Here is a 14,261-nt window from a genome sequence, read left to right on the forward strand (position 1 = left end):
GAAATCTGTTATTTCATCAAATAAAGCAACCCCCATAGTTGACCGTGTTCAGAATTTACCTTATACAGTACACGTATCTTTTACTGGCACTACTGCATCTGAACAGTATGCTGTACAATACCATAAACCCAGCGTTAGCATACTGCTTAAAATAAACATCACTGCTAAACCTGCCTTGAGAAGCAAAATCTTGGCTGAAGCACAGCACAGAAACCTTCAGCTGTTAATGCTATTACAGCTCCTCCCAAACAAAAAGAAAACGGGGAATCTAGTGAGTCATCCAAACTGACATAAGTGCACACAAGTGAATGCTGTCATTTCTGGGAAACATTAACTTTGTGAGCAGCTTCACAGGGTCCATCAGCATTCTTGTGCAAAGGCAAGGCAATGTAAAAAGCAGCCTCTATTCTCCTCTCCTTGGCAGGTAGAAATGGAGTACACTAAACTTCTGTAGACAAGGAGACTTAAGACTTATACTGATCCTTAAGTACTGGTATTTACAGGTTAATTCATTGCCCGGAGAGCTCCCAGACACATTTTGTATTTCCTACAAAAGATTGTTTCTCAGCTTGGCAAATATGCTCTTTTGTGTATGCCTTTGAAGAGTAGAGTATTTTCAAAATATTTTTGGCTAATTTAGCACTCACAAAAGGTGCTGATTTGCTTGCAGGTTTCCCATAGTGACCAACTGGTCAAATAGACCACTCTGTCACTGCCCATTCCATAGGTTCCTGAACTGTGGTCTGCAAAACACTGGTGCACTGCAGAGAGCGGGCTGGTTCCATTGCGCTGTTCTCCTTCTTTCCAGCTGTTAAAATGCATTAAAAGAAGTGAAAAATACATTAAATATCTTCCTGGTCTCACTTTTCCATGGAAGCAATTGCTGTAGGGATTGTGAAGTCACGTATTTGGGACCAGAGAAAAATGGTACCCCAACTACCAATGAGAGAGCAGGCACGCAAATGACACTCTCTCTCTCTAATCTCTGTAATCTGCCCTGGGAAACACTTGGGAACCTTTGGTCCGTTCTATTTAAGTACAGACCTCTGTGGCTTTTTTTAAAGAGAACTATGCAAACATAACTTGCAGTCAGTTCTTATTATCAAGCCAACAACAGAATTTTTGGCAGTCTCTCTTCAGAAGTGGCTTTGAACAGGAACAGTACAGAGGTAAAATTCGGACCAGATAGACATGCACTGGCAGAGCTCTACAGGGGGAATTTCTCAGGTCATAGTCACCAGAAATAACTAGATTTTCTCAACAAATAAATAAATAAATTCCTCTCAGGAATGCCAAGAAAAATGGACCATACACTCTCTATTTTATTTTCAAGAGCATGAACAAAACTGACATTCAATTTAACAGAATTGCTCAATTACCTCACAAGAAACTGAACAAAACAAACAAAAAATCCCCTTCTTGCTTCAAGTAGTGAGACGGATCTGCAGATTTACACCGTGATATGGAGTGTTCATCTGTAAATAACTACTTCAAATCCATTCAAATTGAAGTCATTAGCCCCTAACAGCTGTTCAGTGTCCTATAAGTAATGAGCTAGGCTATGTCTACACAATGCCACTGTAAGGTCTCCTGTGTAGCCACTCTATTGTAGGAGCAGGATTTTATATAGCACTATAAGAATTAATGTATGATTTGATTTTATTCTGCCAGCCACCCTTTTTGAATAGCAGAATGGAACGACAGACCAGAACAACTGATTATGGTCACCCTTTTGTTTTAGGATAAGTTATAATGTCTACTATGGTTTCCTATATGTATTACAAATTAGGCACTCTAGTTAAATATACATTTCTTTGTTTTAAGGTTTTAGTAAGAGACAGGATCTTGTATTGCAGGGATCAGCAACCTTTCAGAAGTGGTGTGCCGAGTCTTCATTTATTCACTCTAATTTAAGGTTTCGCATGCCAGTAATACATTTTAACATTTTTAGAAGGTCTCTTTGTATAAGTCTATAATACATTACATACAACAATAGTTTAGTTAAGTAAATAAGGTTTTTAAAATGTTTAAGAAGCTTCATTTAAAATTAAATTAAAATGCAGAGCCCCCTGGACCAGTGGCCTGGACCCGGGCAGTGTGAGTGCCACTGAAAATCAACTTGTGCGCCGCCTTTGGTACCCGTGCCATAGGTTGCCTACCCCTGTTGTATTGTATCCATGGTAAGGAGATTAGAGGAATGTTGAGGGCCTGAATCCCCAATGTGAATTGTTTTAGTTATAAGATTTAGCAAGGCTTGATTTACAATGTAGTCTGCTGAATATATACTGCTGTCTGTATACCTTTGAAGGTTTCTATAAGAGACTGTTTGTGTGAATGAAGAATGCATGCATCAGGAAAAGATAAGGTGTGAAAGCCATCACAAATGTCCAGAAAAAGTGAGAGACTTGGAAAGACCAGGAGACAATAAAAAAAAAATCCATTGTATCCTATGCTAAACATGTTAGTAGCACTGACGACCTCAGAGGTGAGGCAGGCACCCCCGAAGGCAAGACAACAAATAGATGATAATGATGAGAAGCCCGACAATAACCATCAAATGATAACACCTCTTAAGGACTAATGATTACAGGATGACATTGCAAAATGCATGGACTCAAAATTTATACCTATAAAGCTGGGGTTTTGCCATGGAACTCTGGGTTCAGTCCTGCAAAGCCTCGGAGCATTGGATCGCAACCGACAAGAGCCCAGCTCCTCACTCGTGCTCGATCTAACTGCCCGCTAGATTGACTTGAAGTACAACAGACTGGTAACTATAAACATCAACTGGAACGACTCTGTGTGTGTGTGTGTGTGACTAAAAAGCATATGCTAACTGTTGTATTTTCAATAAATGCAGTGTTTTTGCCTTCTTCTATAAAAGATCCTGTGTGGTTTGTATAGCATAACACTATGCTTGTGGGAAAGAGCTCTCCACCCTCAACAAGCAGTGGTAACTGTGTCGGCAAGAGACGCTCTCCTGCCAACATAGTGCTGACAACACCAGTGCTTTTGTTGGTGAAACTTATGTTGGTCGTGGGGTGTGTTTTTTCACACTCCTGACCAACAACCGACAAAAGTGCTAGTATGGACAAAGCCTAAGTAAATAATCTTATATTAGTTCCTAGTATACAGGCATTCACCCATTACTATGTTTGTTATCCCTGTTGGCAGGTTCATTAAAGAGGCCAAGGACTGAGTAGATGTGGAATGCAAATGAAGTAGTCTCACACCTCCAAGTCAAGGTTAAGGCTCATTGCCAGGGCAGCGTGGGAAAGTCTGTACAGCTATTACCTGCGTTATACATAGAGAATTTCAGTTTCTAATGCTGTAAATGAGGCACATTCTACAAGCACTAACATTTACTTAAATGTTGGTTTAAAACCACATTAAGCACTGAACTGAAATGTATTTTTATTGGGCCCAATTCTGCAAGATACTGAGCGGCCTCAAATCAGTGAGATATGGCTCTGTTCCTACAGCACTACAAAAAATCATTTTATGTTCCTGTTGTAGAGAGTAGCAGCAACTTCTTTGCTAATTCAAGATTCCTGAAAGCATATGAAAATTAAGAGTAATGCTGATGTATAATGATATTCTGCAGTATGTTAGTTGAAATAATGGGGCTCATTCAGAAAACACTCATGCATGCAAGACGGCCCACTGAAGTCAATTTGGCTTTTCATGTGAGTTAAGTCATTCATGTACATTGACATTTGCACAACTGGGCCCTTAGTAATCATAAGAGCCATTATTGAAACTAGCTCAGTTCAAAACAAAAGGAAGGGAGGGGGGAAAAAAATCAACATTTGTATTATACAAAAGTGGAAGGAAAAACAACAAGTTGCTAAGAGGGTCTTATGAAACAAAGGAAAGCAAGATACTTAACCTAAAAACTCTTAAGATAATACTTGACAGTGTGCTTTTAACCTAATGCACAGTTTATAAAAAATACATTTGCATCAATAAAATGTTATATTTAGCAAGAGCCCAAATGTCTTCCAAAACTGACAGAAATTAGGTAACTCTCTGGTCACTGGGATTAAACCATGTTTGTTTGGGCATCTAACAACTGTCCTTATCCCAAAAGCTACTTACCACATTTTAGCCGGAGCTCTCCCAAGCAGCCATAGGCATCCATGAGCTTTTCATATTGCCCTTTAATTGCCTCCTTTTCTTCAGGAGCTGAGAAGAAACACAATACAAAGGCATCAAGTCTTAGTTACCCAATTCAGTTTTCAGACTGGTATAGTCCCGTACCAAACCCCTCCCCTCACTCAACAAACGAGACAATTAGATAAACATGAATAAGCATGTGGGGTTTACAGTGTTAAACTAGGAAGTTATTTAAAAGTGATGGAACGTCCCCATAAGAGACTGAGGATATGTCTATACTACCCGCCGGATCAGCGGGTAGTGTTAGATGTATCAGGGATTGATTTATGGCGTCTCGTCTAGATGCCATACATCAATCCCCGAATTGATGCCTGTGTTCCACCTAGGCAGGAGGAGTAAGCGGAGTCGATGTGGGAGCTGCGGTGGTCGACTAACTGCCGTGCGGACTGCCAGGTAAGTCGAACTAAGATACTTTGACTTCAGCTACGCTATAGCTGATGTTGCCTATTTAGTTCAACCCCCCCAGAAGTGTAGCCCAGGCCTGAGTGTTATAAGGTGCAAACAAGCCTGCTGAAACACCACACAAAGGAAAAAGAGAGGAGCCAGTTGTAAATCCACAAACAGATCATTAACTGTTGCATCTACTAACATATGGTATGGACTATCACTATCAGAATAAAAGTGTGCGCGCACACACACACGCACAGCCCTAAGACCAGAGCTGTTTAAAAAAAATTATTTGTTTGAGTAGCACCCACATGTACTAGGCATTTTCCAGACAAATGAGAAGGGACCATCCCTACCCCAACAATTTCACAGTCAGAGTGAAGATAGACAGAGAACATGGAAGGGGAACAACAAACTGGGATTTTTTTTATACATGTCAACAAGATTCAATATAGGCAGCATGGCAAAAATGAGTTTTTGAGAGTAAAAAAATGTATTTTATTGAAGTCAAAACTAGCAAAAGAGCAAATCAGAGTACACAAGAGAACCTATTCTGATCTCAGTTACACCACTGTAAATCTGGAGCAAATCCTCTCAGGCCATCTTTATAGGTCATAAAGAAACAAAGAAGGGGTAGAAAACCATTTTCCTCCTTTTTTAATGGCAGCAGAAGTATACTTTATGATAGAAGCAAAATCCTTGCCCCAAACACTGCAACCTTCACTAAAAGAGATGACAGAAATAGCTAAAAACAACAAGGGGTTCTTGTGGAACCTTATAGACTAACAAATGTATTTGGGCATAAGCTTTCGTGGGCTAAAACCCACTTCATCAGATGCATCATTTCATCATGCTGTATCTTCTACTCCATGCCTCTGATGAAGTGGGTTTTACCCCACAAAAGCTTATGCCCAAATAAATTTGTCAGTCTATAAGGTGCCACAAAGACTCCTCATTTTTTATTTTTTTTGCTGATACAGACTAAAGGCCTGGTCTACATGGGACGGGAAGGGAGAAATCAATACAAGAATAGCGTAGCTGAAGTCAACATATCTTAGATTGACTTAGAATCACTTACCTCGCATCCTCAGAGCGGGAGATTGACAGCCGCCACTCCCCCATCGACTTTGCTTCCGCCTCTTGCCGAGCTGGAGTTCAGCAGTCAACGGGAGAGCGATCAGGGATCGATTTATTGCGCCTACACCACATGTGATAAATCGATCCCCGATAGATTGATCCCCGATCTGGCAGGTAGTGTAGACATACCCTAGCACGGCTACCACTCTGAAAGAAATAGCTAAGCAGATTGAGATAGACAGATGGGGGTGGAGGTGAGATTAACAAACTCACAGGCTAGACACAAGAGGCAGCTGGGGGAAATAGAGATATTTCTTCAAGAACCAGGGACTGGAATATGCGTCATCAACAACATGTATGTTAAGGGCATGATCTAAACTAAAGACCAAAGTGTACAGTATGTGTATCAATGTGAGATTAAGCAATATAAAAATATGACACCATGTGCAGCTCATGGCAAGCAGCAGCTGACGTTGCTGTATGTAGAAAAGCCACAGAAGTTAGCTTGCCTTGCCAACACACTGCACGCATATTAGCAGAGCTTGGAATAGAGATGGAAGTTTCAGCAAACATCAGATGTTAAGCCTGGGCTAGCTTAGTTTTGCAAACAGTTCTGCAGAGATATCCTGTCATTTAGGCCAGATCTACACTAGAAACTTTTGTTGGTATTGTAATGTTAGTCAGAGGGTTGATTTTTCATGACATTTCTATAGCGGCAACAGCTTTAGTGTAGACATTTATACCAGTGAAAAGTGCTCTTGGCAGCATGGCTTCTTTCATTCACAAAAACCATGAAAATGATACTTGCAAAAACCCCTTTTCTGCTGATGTAGCCGGTAGAGCTAAACTAACAAACCTCTTCTAGTGTAGACTAGGCCTTAGCTTACCAGGTCAATGAACAGGAGATGGAACGCTGAAGGTAGACTGCGTATTGTCATCTCCCAATTAGCTAAATGTGAGACATTTTGGCTGGCTGCTCACTGAGAGAAGACCCAAGATGCAGGCGTGAGCAGTTCTCATGGGCTGTATGGTACAGACTTACTGGTGGCCTAGCTTTGTTAATAAAATGTTATCATTTAACTTATCAGCAATGTTTCTAATGATTCTCCTCAAAGTACTGAGCTGCAGAGACTGCAAGGACAGATTTTCTCCTCTACTCCAGCCCTTATATGCTGCCCTACCAGTGTACAGGTGTCATTAATGTGCCATCAGGATCTGGGGGAGAATCCACCTGGTGGAGGTACAGTAGGGGCTCCAGAAATGGCCCTATGCTGCTCCCCTCACAAGAGTTAGCACAGGGAGTGTGTCAGGGGCAGGGCTGCGCATAGGACATGGCACTATGAGGATTCTAGGCTGTGCTGCATCCAATAGGCAACCCAGGACGAGCTGACATAAATTATCACCAGATAGGGGAAATTACATCAGCTGTTTTCATTTTTGCTGGGCACCATTTTGTCCCCTGGAGGAACTCTGAATCCAAAGGGCACAAATGTTGCATCAAGCCACATTTGCCCATCTCTCCACACCAAGGCTGCATCTTCTGTGCTGAACCCCTTGGAGATGCAGCCCAGAATTGAACCCTGCATATTTATAGTAGTCTCTGAACACAGTAACTAACAACATGCCAAACACAGCTGCAGTTGGTGACAGGGGGGCTATACAAATCTGGAGAATGGGAAAGTCCACGGGTCTGTACAGACTGGGTCTTTGTGCCCATTTACGATATGTATTGTGTGGAAGAGTCTAGAGGCCCCATCCCCACAGTGCTGGGCACTGTACAAACTCATGATAAAGAGGCAGCTCCTGCCCTAAAGACATTACAGTTTAAGGCTTGGTCTACACTACCAACTTATGTTGGTATAACTACATCACTTAGGGGTGTGGAAAATCCACACCCCTAGACGACATAGTGATACTGACCTAACACCCCGCTGTACACAGCACTATGTCATCGGAAGGGCTTCTCCCGCCGACATAGGTACTCCACCTCCCCGAGAGGCAGTAGTTGTAGGCAGCCGAGTGGAGAAGCTCTCCAGTTGCCGTAGGCAGCATCTTCGCTACGCGCTACAGCTGCACTGGTTCAGCTGCACTGCTGTTACTGCAGACAAGCCCTGAGTAACTGTGTGGTCCAAAATCAAAACAGTATTTGGTTTCCTATATTTTGAGTGGAGAAAGACGTTTAGACCAAATCTGAATTAAGCCACATGGTATCAAAGTGAACAGCAAATTAGTCACTGGGCCTAATTCACTGGGCACTAAAGGTATATCTACACTGCAAAAGAAGACTCGTGGTAGTGAGTCTCAGGTCCTGGTTCAACTGACTTGGACTCGCAACATAGGTCTAAAAATAGCAGTGTGGATGTCTGGGCTCTGACTGGCACCCAGGCTCAGAGACACACATCTCAGAGCCCAGGCTCCAGCCCAAGCATCTGTACTTCTATTTTTAGACCTGTAGCACAAGCCCCATGAGCTTAAGCCAGCTGACCCAGCTCTGAGATTCATGGCCACATTTTTTTATTTTTTTTTTTTTTTTTTTGCAGAGTAGACGTATCCTGCTATACATGGGCTCTGCTCTGCTGATTTCAACTGGGTTGTGCCCACTTACACTAGCAGTGCATTCCCATCAGTGGGTTCAACAAGTGCTATTCCAAAACAGGATTCTGTCACTGGACTAGATTGTGACTGGCCTTTATGCAAGTCCGGGGTAGGGCACTAGGAGTCTTTCCCTTCTGCAAGGTATAAAGGCCAGCCACAATTACAATCCCAGTGTTCAGGGGAGAGTAAGGACTGTTCAGTCTGTGTGTCCTCAGGTATGGCCTACCCCTCACCCACTTCGAGCCAGCCTCCAGAGCCAGACCAGCGTGCAAGAGGTAGCATGCAGCACTCCTGAAGCGATGCAGTACTGGATGTGCTCCCTCTGTGCAATGGGATGCCCTAGAAAGAATTCTGTCTGAGCTAGACTTAATGTTTCTGTTATCAGAGCCCTGGGGAGGGGGACCCCACATCAACTGCGGTTAGCAACAACCGCTGCTGAGCTGCACAGATAATGAATGGTATGTTCACCCAGCTCAGGGTAACAAACAGCAATGTTAAAGGACAATGGTCAGATAGTTTAGGCCCAACATTTAGGTTTTATTATTTTAGAAAAAGCATTTATAAAACATAAATTAATAGGAATTTTTTAACAAAATGTAAAATAAATGTAAACAAAGCCAGGCGTTTTTGTTTGGATTGAAACATTCCCCTTCACTGTTTGCAACTCATGCTGGGGTGCGAGAATTAGAACCAGAATGTGAATGTCTAAAAACAAAAAGTAAGATTAATGTATCTATGGTTGTTCAAGCTGGATGAAGCACAAAGAGTAAACAGTTCAAGTAGTGAAACTACTGTAGAACTTTAAAAAAATTTTCATTGTAAAACCCTAAGGTATCACTGAGCAACACAGGGAAAGATGTTTGTGCTTTACATTTGATATAATATCCAACCTGAAAGTAACCTTTCAAGCACCATTTTTTCCCCTTTCACTAGATCACAAAACACCCTAAACATTCTAGCTTCAATTCCTTCCTTTATTAAGGGTGAGAAGTATCAATGCATAAGATGGCAACTACTAGTTCTGCTTATAATATAAAGTTATGTTTAAATTAACCCTTTTTGAAACCCCAAACCAGACCCCTCAGCAATTTAAAGGAATAAACCAACCATCTACTGTACTTAATTATAAAATCATTAGTCAACTTTTTACTTTTTTTAAAAGTAACTTTCCACTAGGGCTCTAATAGCAGCAAAAAAGTTAGTTGGGTGCCAGCGGTTCTCAAACTTTGTTGCACCGGGACCCCCTTCTGATAACAAAAATTACTAACTGACCCCAGAGAGGGGACTGAAGCCTGAGCTTGCCCTGGGTTCAGGGGGCCAAAGCCCAAAGGGCTTCAGCCCCAGGCAGGGGGCCTGGAACCTGAGCCCCGCTGCCCAGGACTGAAGCCCTTGGGCTTTGGCCCCAGGCAGCAAGGCTTCAGCTTCGGCTTCAGCCCTGGGCCCAGCAAGTCTAATGGCAGCCCTGGCGACCCCATTAAAAAGGGATCGTGACCCACTCTGGGGTCCTGACCCCCCAGTTTGAGACCCACAGGACTATATTATTTGACAAGTTTCCCTGGCATCTGTTGAATAACATATTTGTAATTGCATCTCTCTAGCTGGTGCAATGCTAAGTACTGAGAGCTTTCCTGACTAGCAACAAACTGACTCGACCCAAGCTGGTTTCTCTGTTGCCCATGGGGTACCAAGGAGTCCGTTTCACACTACTGCAGCTTGCAAAAACCCCAACCAGCAGAGGTACCTGGAGCTGTTTGCTTGCAAATGTAGGAAAACAAACACAGCACAGGGTTAATACTCTGTTCACATTTGGAAACCTTTCTTTGCAACCAAGAGGACTAGAGACTTTTTTTTTTTTTTAAACATGAAAATTTACATGCTCCAGCAGTTGATGGAACTCACCCAGCAAGTTTCCTACTCATCTGGATGGATGAGGAAGTGTAGTTTTCAAATACATACTGTATTCATTTATTTTGTAATAACTGTTACAGGAACCAGACAATGCTTCTAGTAATTACCAAGCCTCAGTGAAGCTACCCACTAGTGTTTCATACAAGACATCTTTCCTATCAGCGTTTGTACATACACATGGTATCCACTTCTGCACCAGTAAGTACAATTTTGTTCTAGTTTAGAGGAGGCAAGGTGTACATGGCACACAGAACATTCTTCAAGCACCTTTCTTAGCATCAAATATTAGATACTCTTGATCTAAATTCTATACCAAATTGGCTCTCTTCCCAAAAATTTAACCCCAGCAAAGGCACAAGCAGATGTACTGACACAATGCAATTAGCCTTTAATAAATCCAATAAAAAGTGATGACTTCTCCATACAATGTATAAAAATATTATTTCAGAACCTAATGAAAAACACCATTCAAACTCCTACATCTCAAAATTCACTTACCAAGCACGATCTTTCTCTGTGAATTACGCCCTTTAAGTAACAGTGGCCAATTCATGTGGCAAAGTGCAAAATCCTTTCTAGAGTTTCCTTTGTATTCCTTAAGGGTCAGATCCTACTCCCACTGACTTCAGTGGGAGCAGAATTTGGACATAAATGTTTGAAACCCAAGTAATTGGTACTTTTATAAATGCCTCAGAAGAAAGAAAGCAGAGAGAGACCACAGTTCTTACAGCTAAATTAGGGTGGGAGCCAGGCACACCTAAAAACATTGGCTGACACAGAGGCAAGTGGCTTTCCAAGAAAAGAGCAGGAGGAAGAGAGTCTGGCATCCAGGGGCAAGATCTAGCTCCTCTCTCTGCCTACTTAGGTCCTAATCCTGCAAACACTTGCATACCTGCTTAACTCAACGTACTCATATGTGTAATTTTTACAACATGTGTAACCATTTGCAGGATCAAAGCTGTGATGTGGGGAGGCAGCAGCAGCTTGTTCACCTCACCTGTGCTTCTCCTACTAACCAGAGAAACATGAGAACTTTTCCACAAGACGCAAACACAAAACAAAAAGAAACCTGATCACATGTGTTTCTCACATCACACTGTGAGAAACAATATAGTCAGCATATTACCTAGGATTGTGCTTAGTGGCATCCTATAAATATGATAGACTATGCTGATGGACTAAGATGGACCAAGCTGATTCTGACTTCCTTCTCCCATCCTCACCAAAAAAGCCAAAGACATTACATATACTCACCGTTTAACAGTTCCAACAAACAAAATAAATATTTTTTTCACTAAAAATCTGCCCTCTCTCACATTCAGTCTTGCTAAATCAGCTTTAACCTCCTTCCACATAGACTTTCAGCAATCAGGATCTATTCTGTAATATCATGTAGGTCAAGGAAGATGTTATCACTTTACAAAATGAGGTTTGGGGCCAGAATTACTGTCAGTGCATTAAGATGTTAAATTAACAAAAATCAGATGATTTAGCAATTTTCTAGAAACTAAACATTATCATTCCAAAAAGTTGCCCTAGGACTAGCACTTCAGAGAGGTTAGTTCTCAGGGCTTCAGTATTAGACTGGAAATATTCACATTCTAGCAAGCTGATTTACACACACACACAATATTTATAGTATATACTTTTTAATGTAACATCCCAACAAAAGTCTGGTAATAGAATAATGAAAAACACATTGTGTAAAGTGTAGCATGAGTTGGGCTGTCGGTAAACATAGCAGCATACACAGCGAAAGCCCGCTCTGAAACTTAAGGTCAACTGTTGTGCAACATACAAGTCATAAAACACCTGTGACTGTGGCTGCTTAATTATCTTAACATGGCAATATATTATTTTAATATCTAACTTCCTATTGTTATCTATGAAATGTAGACCTAGCCCATCAGGAACAATTTATGCATAATTAGCATAGTTTTCTAATGAATAACAAATACAAATCCTATAAACTACATTCATCACTAATAAGCTTCACCTTCAAGTGCACAAAACATGTATTCAACAATGTAATGTGTCAGTGCTTGTGTAGAACATGTTCCAACAGACTACAAAAGATTTCAAAAATAAAAGGATAATTTGACATTTACGAACGCAAACAAAGTTTAAAAATGCAAACACAGTTTTGAACTTTGCCATACAATTATCTCAGCATGAGAGAAAAATAGATCACACTGTGGGTTCTTTTCTGTATTTTAGTAAATATAAATATGTTCAAATTACATGTTAATAAACGTACAGCAGTCAAATAGTTTGTGGATTGTGTTTGACTACTAAGATCCGCTGAAAGAATATGCTAAGAAGCAGCTAGGGAAAGGTCTAGATGTATGTGTAATTACAAAGCTAAAATTAATTTTAAAATAGCAGATGTATATAAAATGCGTAATTATTATGATTATTAAGCATTTGTATTGCAGTAGCAGCTAAAGGCCACAATCAGGTGGGCCCCATTGTTCTAGGCACTGTACAAACATATAATAAATGGCAGTCTCTCCCTCAAGAGCTTACAAACTGAATTTTATCCTTGTCCCACACCCTTTGGCTCCAATCCTGCGAATACTTATGCATTTGCTTAACTTTACTACCACAGGTAGTCCCGTTGACATCATTTCGCTGGATTCATTCATAAGTAATAAAGTTAACACATTCCTACACGTTTGCAGCTCTGGGGTCTTGGCATGTTGCTCATTTTCACAGATTGTATGGTCCTCAAGGCAGGGACAGTGTCTACCTCTATTTTCTCCGACTTGTAATCTTTGAGAGACTTGTTTTTAATAATAATAATTTTCCCCACTATTCTTCATAAATAAAAGTTGCTTCTTCAGCAGAGGCTAACGCTTAATGTTATTCTACTGTGAATTCCATGAAGAACTGTTCTCTTTCAAAATGGCTACCCTCTTCTGTTGTTATAAAATGAGATTGAAGCTGTAGGGCTGCCACTGGCAAAATGCCCTCTTTCAAAATGCACTGCTAATGCACCCAAACAACCTTAACTTCACCCCATGGTGACACTATAAGGAAAGAAATTAAAAATCAAATGTATCTTTAAATATCAAGTTAATCTAATCTAGGACTACACACACTATTTATTATGCACTAATCATAACTGTCTGGCTATTACATGGCAACACTATAGGGAGGAGTTAAGGTTGTTTGAATGCCATAGCTGCATTTCCAAATCTAAATATATCTTTTAAATTACATTTAACTCTGGCTTTGGAGATAATTACAACAGCCTCATAGTGCCTTTCCCATTACTGATATGTACGCCCAACCTTAACTCCAGTTCAATGTATTTTTTATCTGGGAATATGATAAAGACATTGTATGCTGTACAACACACTAGAAATACAGGCAGACACAAGGACAACTGAAATTGTAATTCTGACTCATTTGGAGGCTTGCAAAGGGGAAAAAAAGGTGTCCAATAATTTGCTTTGAATGTGATTTTAAATTTTTCATTGTACAGAACAAAGAGGTTCTAAGTTATGAGGTGGCCAAAGATTTACAAACTGAAATAGTGGGCTTAGATCAGTTTCCAGTTTTGTTTTAAATTTCTTGCTTGTAAAATCTCTGTTTCCATACTTGCTATCATTCCATTCTGTCATTTTAATTAATAGTGGTGGGGAAGAGAAAATATTTATTCTTTTCCCATTTAAATAAATTATGAGTCTCTTTTTGTGCATAATAAACAAAGGAACTGAACCCCTCCCCCTGCCCCCAAAAAACTTCAAATATCCCCTGGCCCTAGTCCTTGACGACTGATTGTTGGTTGGTAACTATGAAAAAATATTTTTAAATAAAATGATTAGGGATTGACATTTGTTTTCAGCATGTTCAGCAAAGAATTTCTCACAATTTTAAGTATATAAGAGGCTACTGCTCTATAGATTTGCACATCAGTGTTGCAGCTGTAGGTTTTTGTCTCTAAAGAGCATGGAAGTTTAAACCCATATGAAGCTGCACAAAAGTACAACTGTGCAACTCTAAAGTGCCACAGGTATTTTTTTTTTTGTTTTAATCTTCCTTTCAGGATGGGGAAATTAGGTAACCAAACCAAAAGTAATGTAACTTCAGGCTGTAAATTTGAAACAAAAAAA

At 40.6% G+C, this 14,261-nt stretch overlaps 1 protein-coding gene and 1 long non-coding RNA gene across 4 annotated transcripts in view; one reads left to right on the plus strand and one right to left on the minus strand.

The window, feature by feature from the left end:
- SYNJ2 (synaptojanin 2) overlaps nt 1-14,261 on the minus strand; it is a 93,313-nt gene that overhangs the window by 75,994 nt on the left and 3,058 nt on the right. For 2 of the 3 annotated variants that reach the window (XM_050949433.1, XM_050949434.1), the window contains one exon: nt 4,099-4,185. In XM_050949433.1, the coding sequence (XP_050805390.1) occupies nt 4,099-4,185 (87 nt within the window). Of the gene's footprint in view, nt 1-2,627; nt 2,646-4,098; nt 4,186-14,261 lie in introns of those variants that run through there. The other variant, XM_050949435.1, reaches the window with a different exon arrangement.
- Nucleotides 1-14,261, plus strand: part of LOC127049344 (uncharacterized) — a 100,917-nt gene that overhangs the window by 46,805 nt on the left and 39,851 nt on the right. The gene's annotated exons all lie outside the window — the stretch shown is intronic.

Source organism: Gopherus flavomarginatus, chromosome 4 (assembly GCF_025201925.1).
Source record: "Gopherus flavomarginatus isolate rGopFla2 chromosome 4, rGopFla2.mat.asm, whole genome shotgun sequence".
Lineage (NCBI taxonomy): Eukaryota > Metazoa > Chordata > Testudines > Testudinidae > Gopherus > Gopherus flavomarginatus.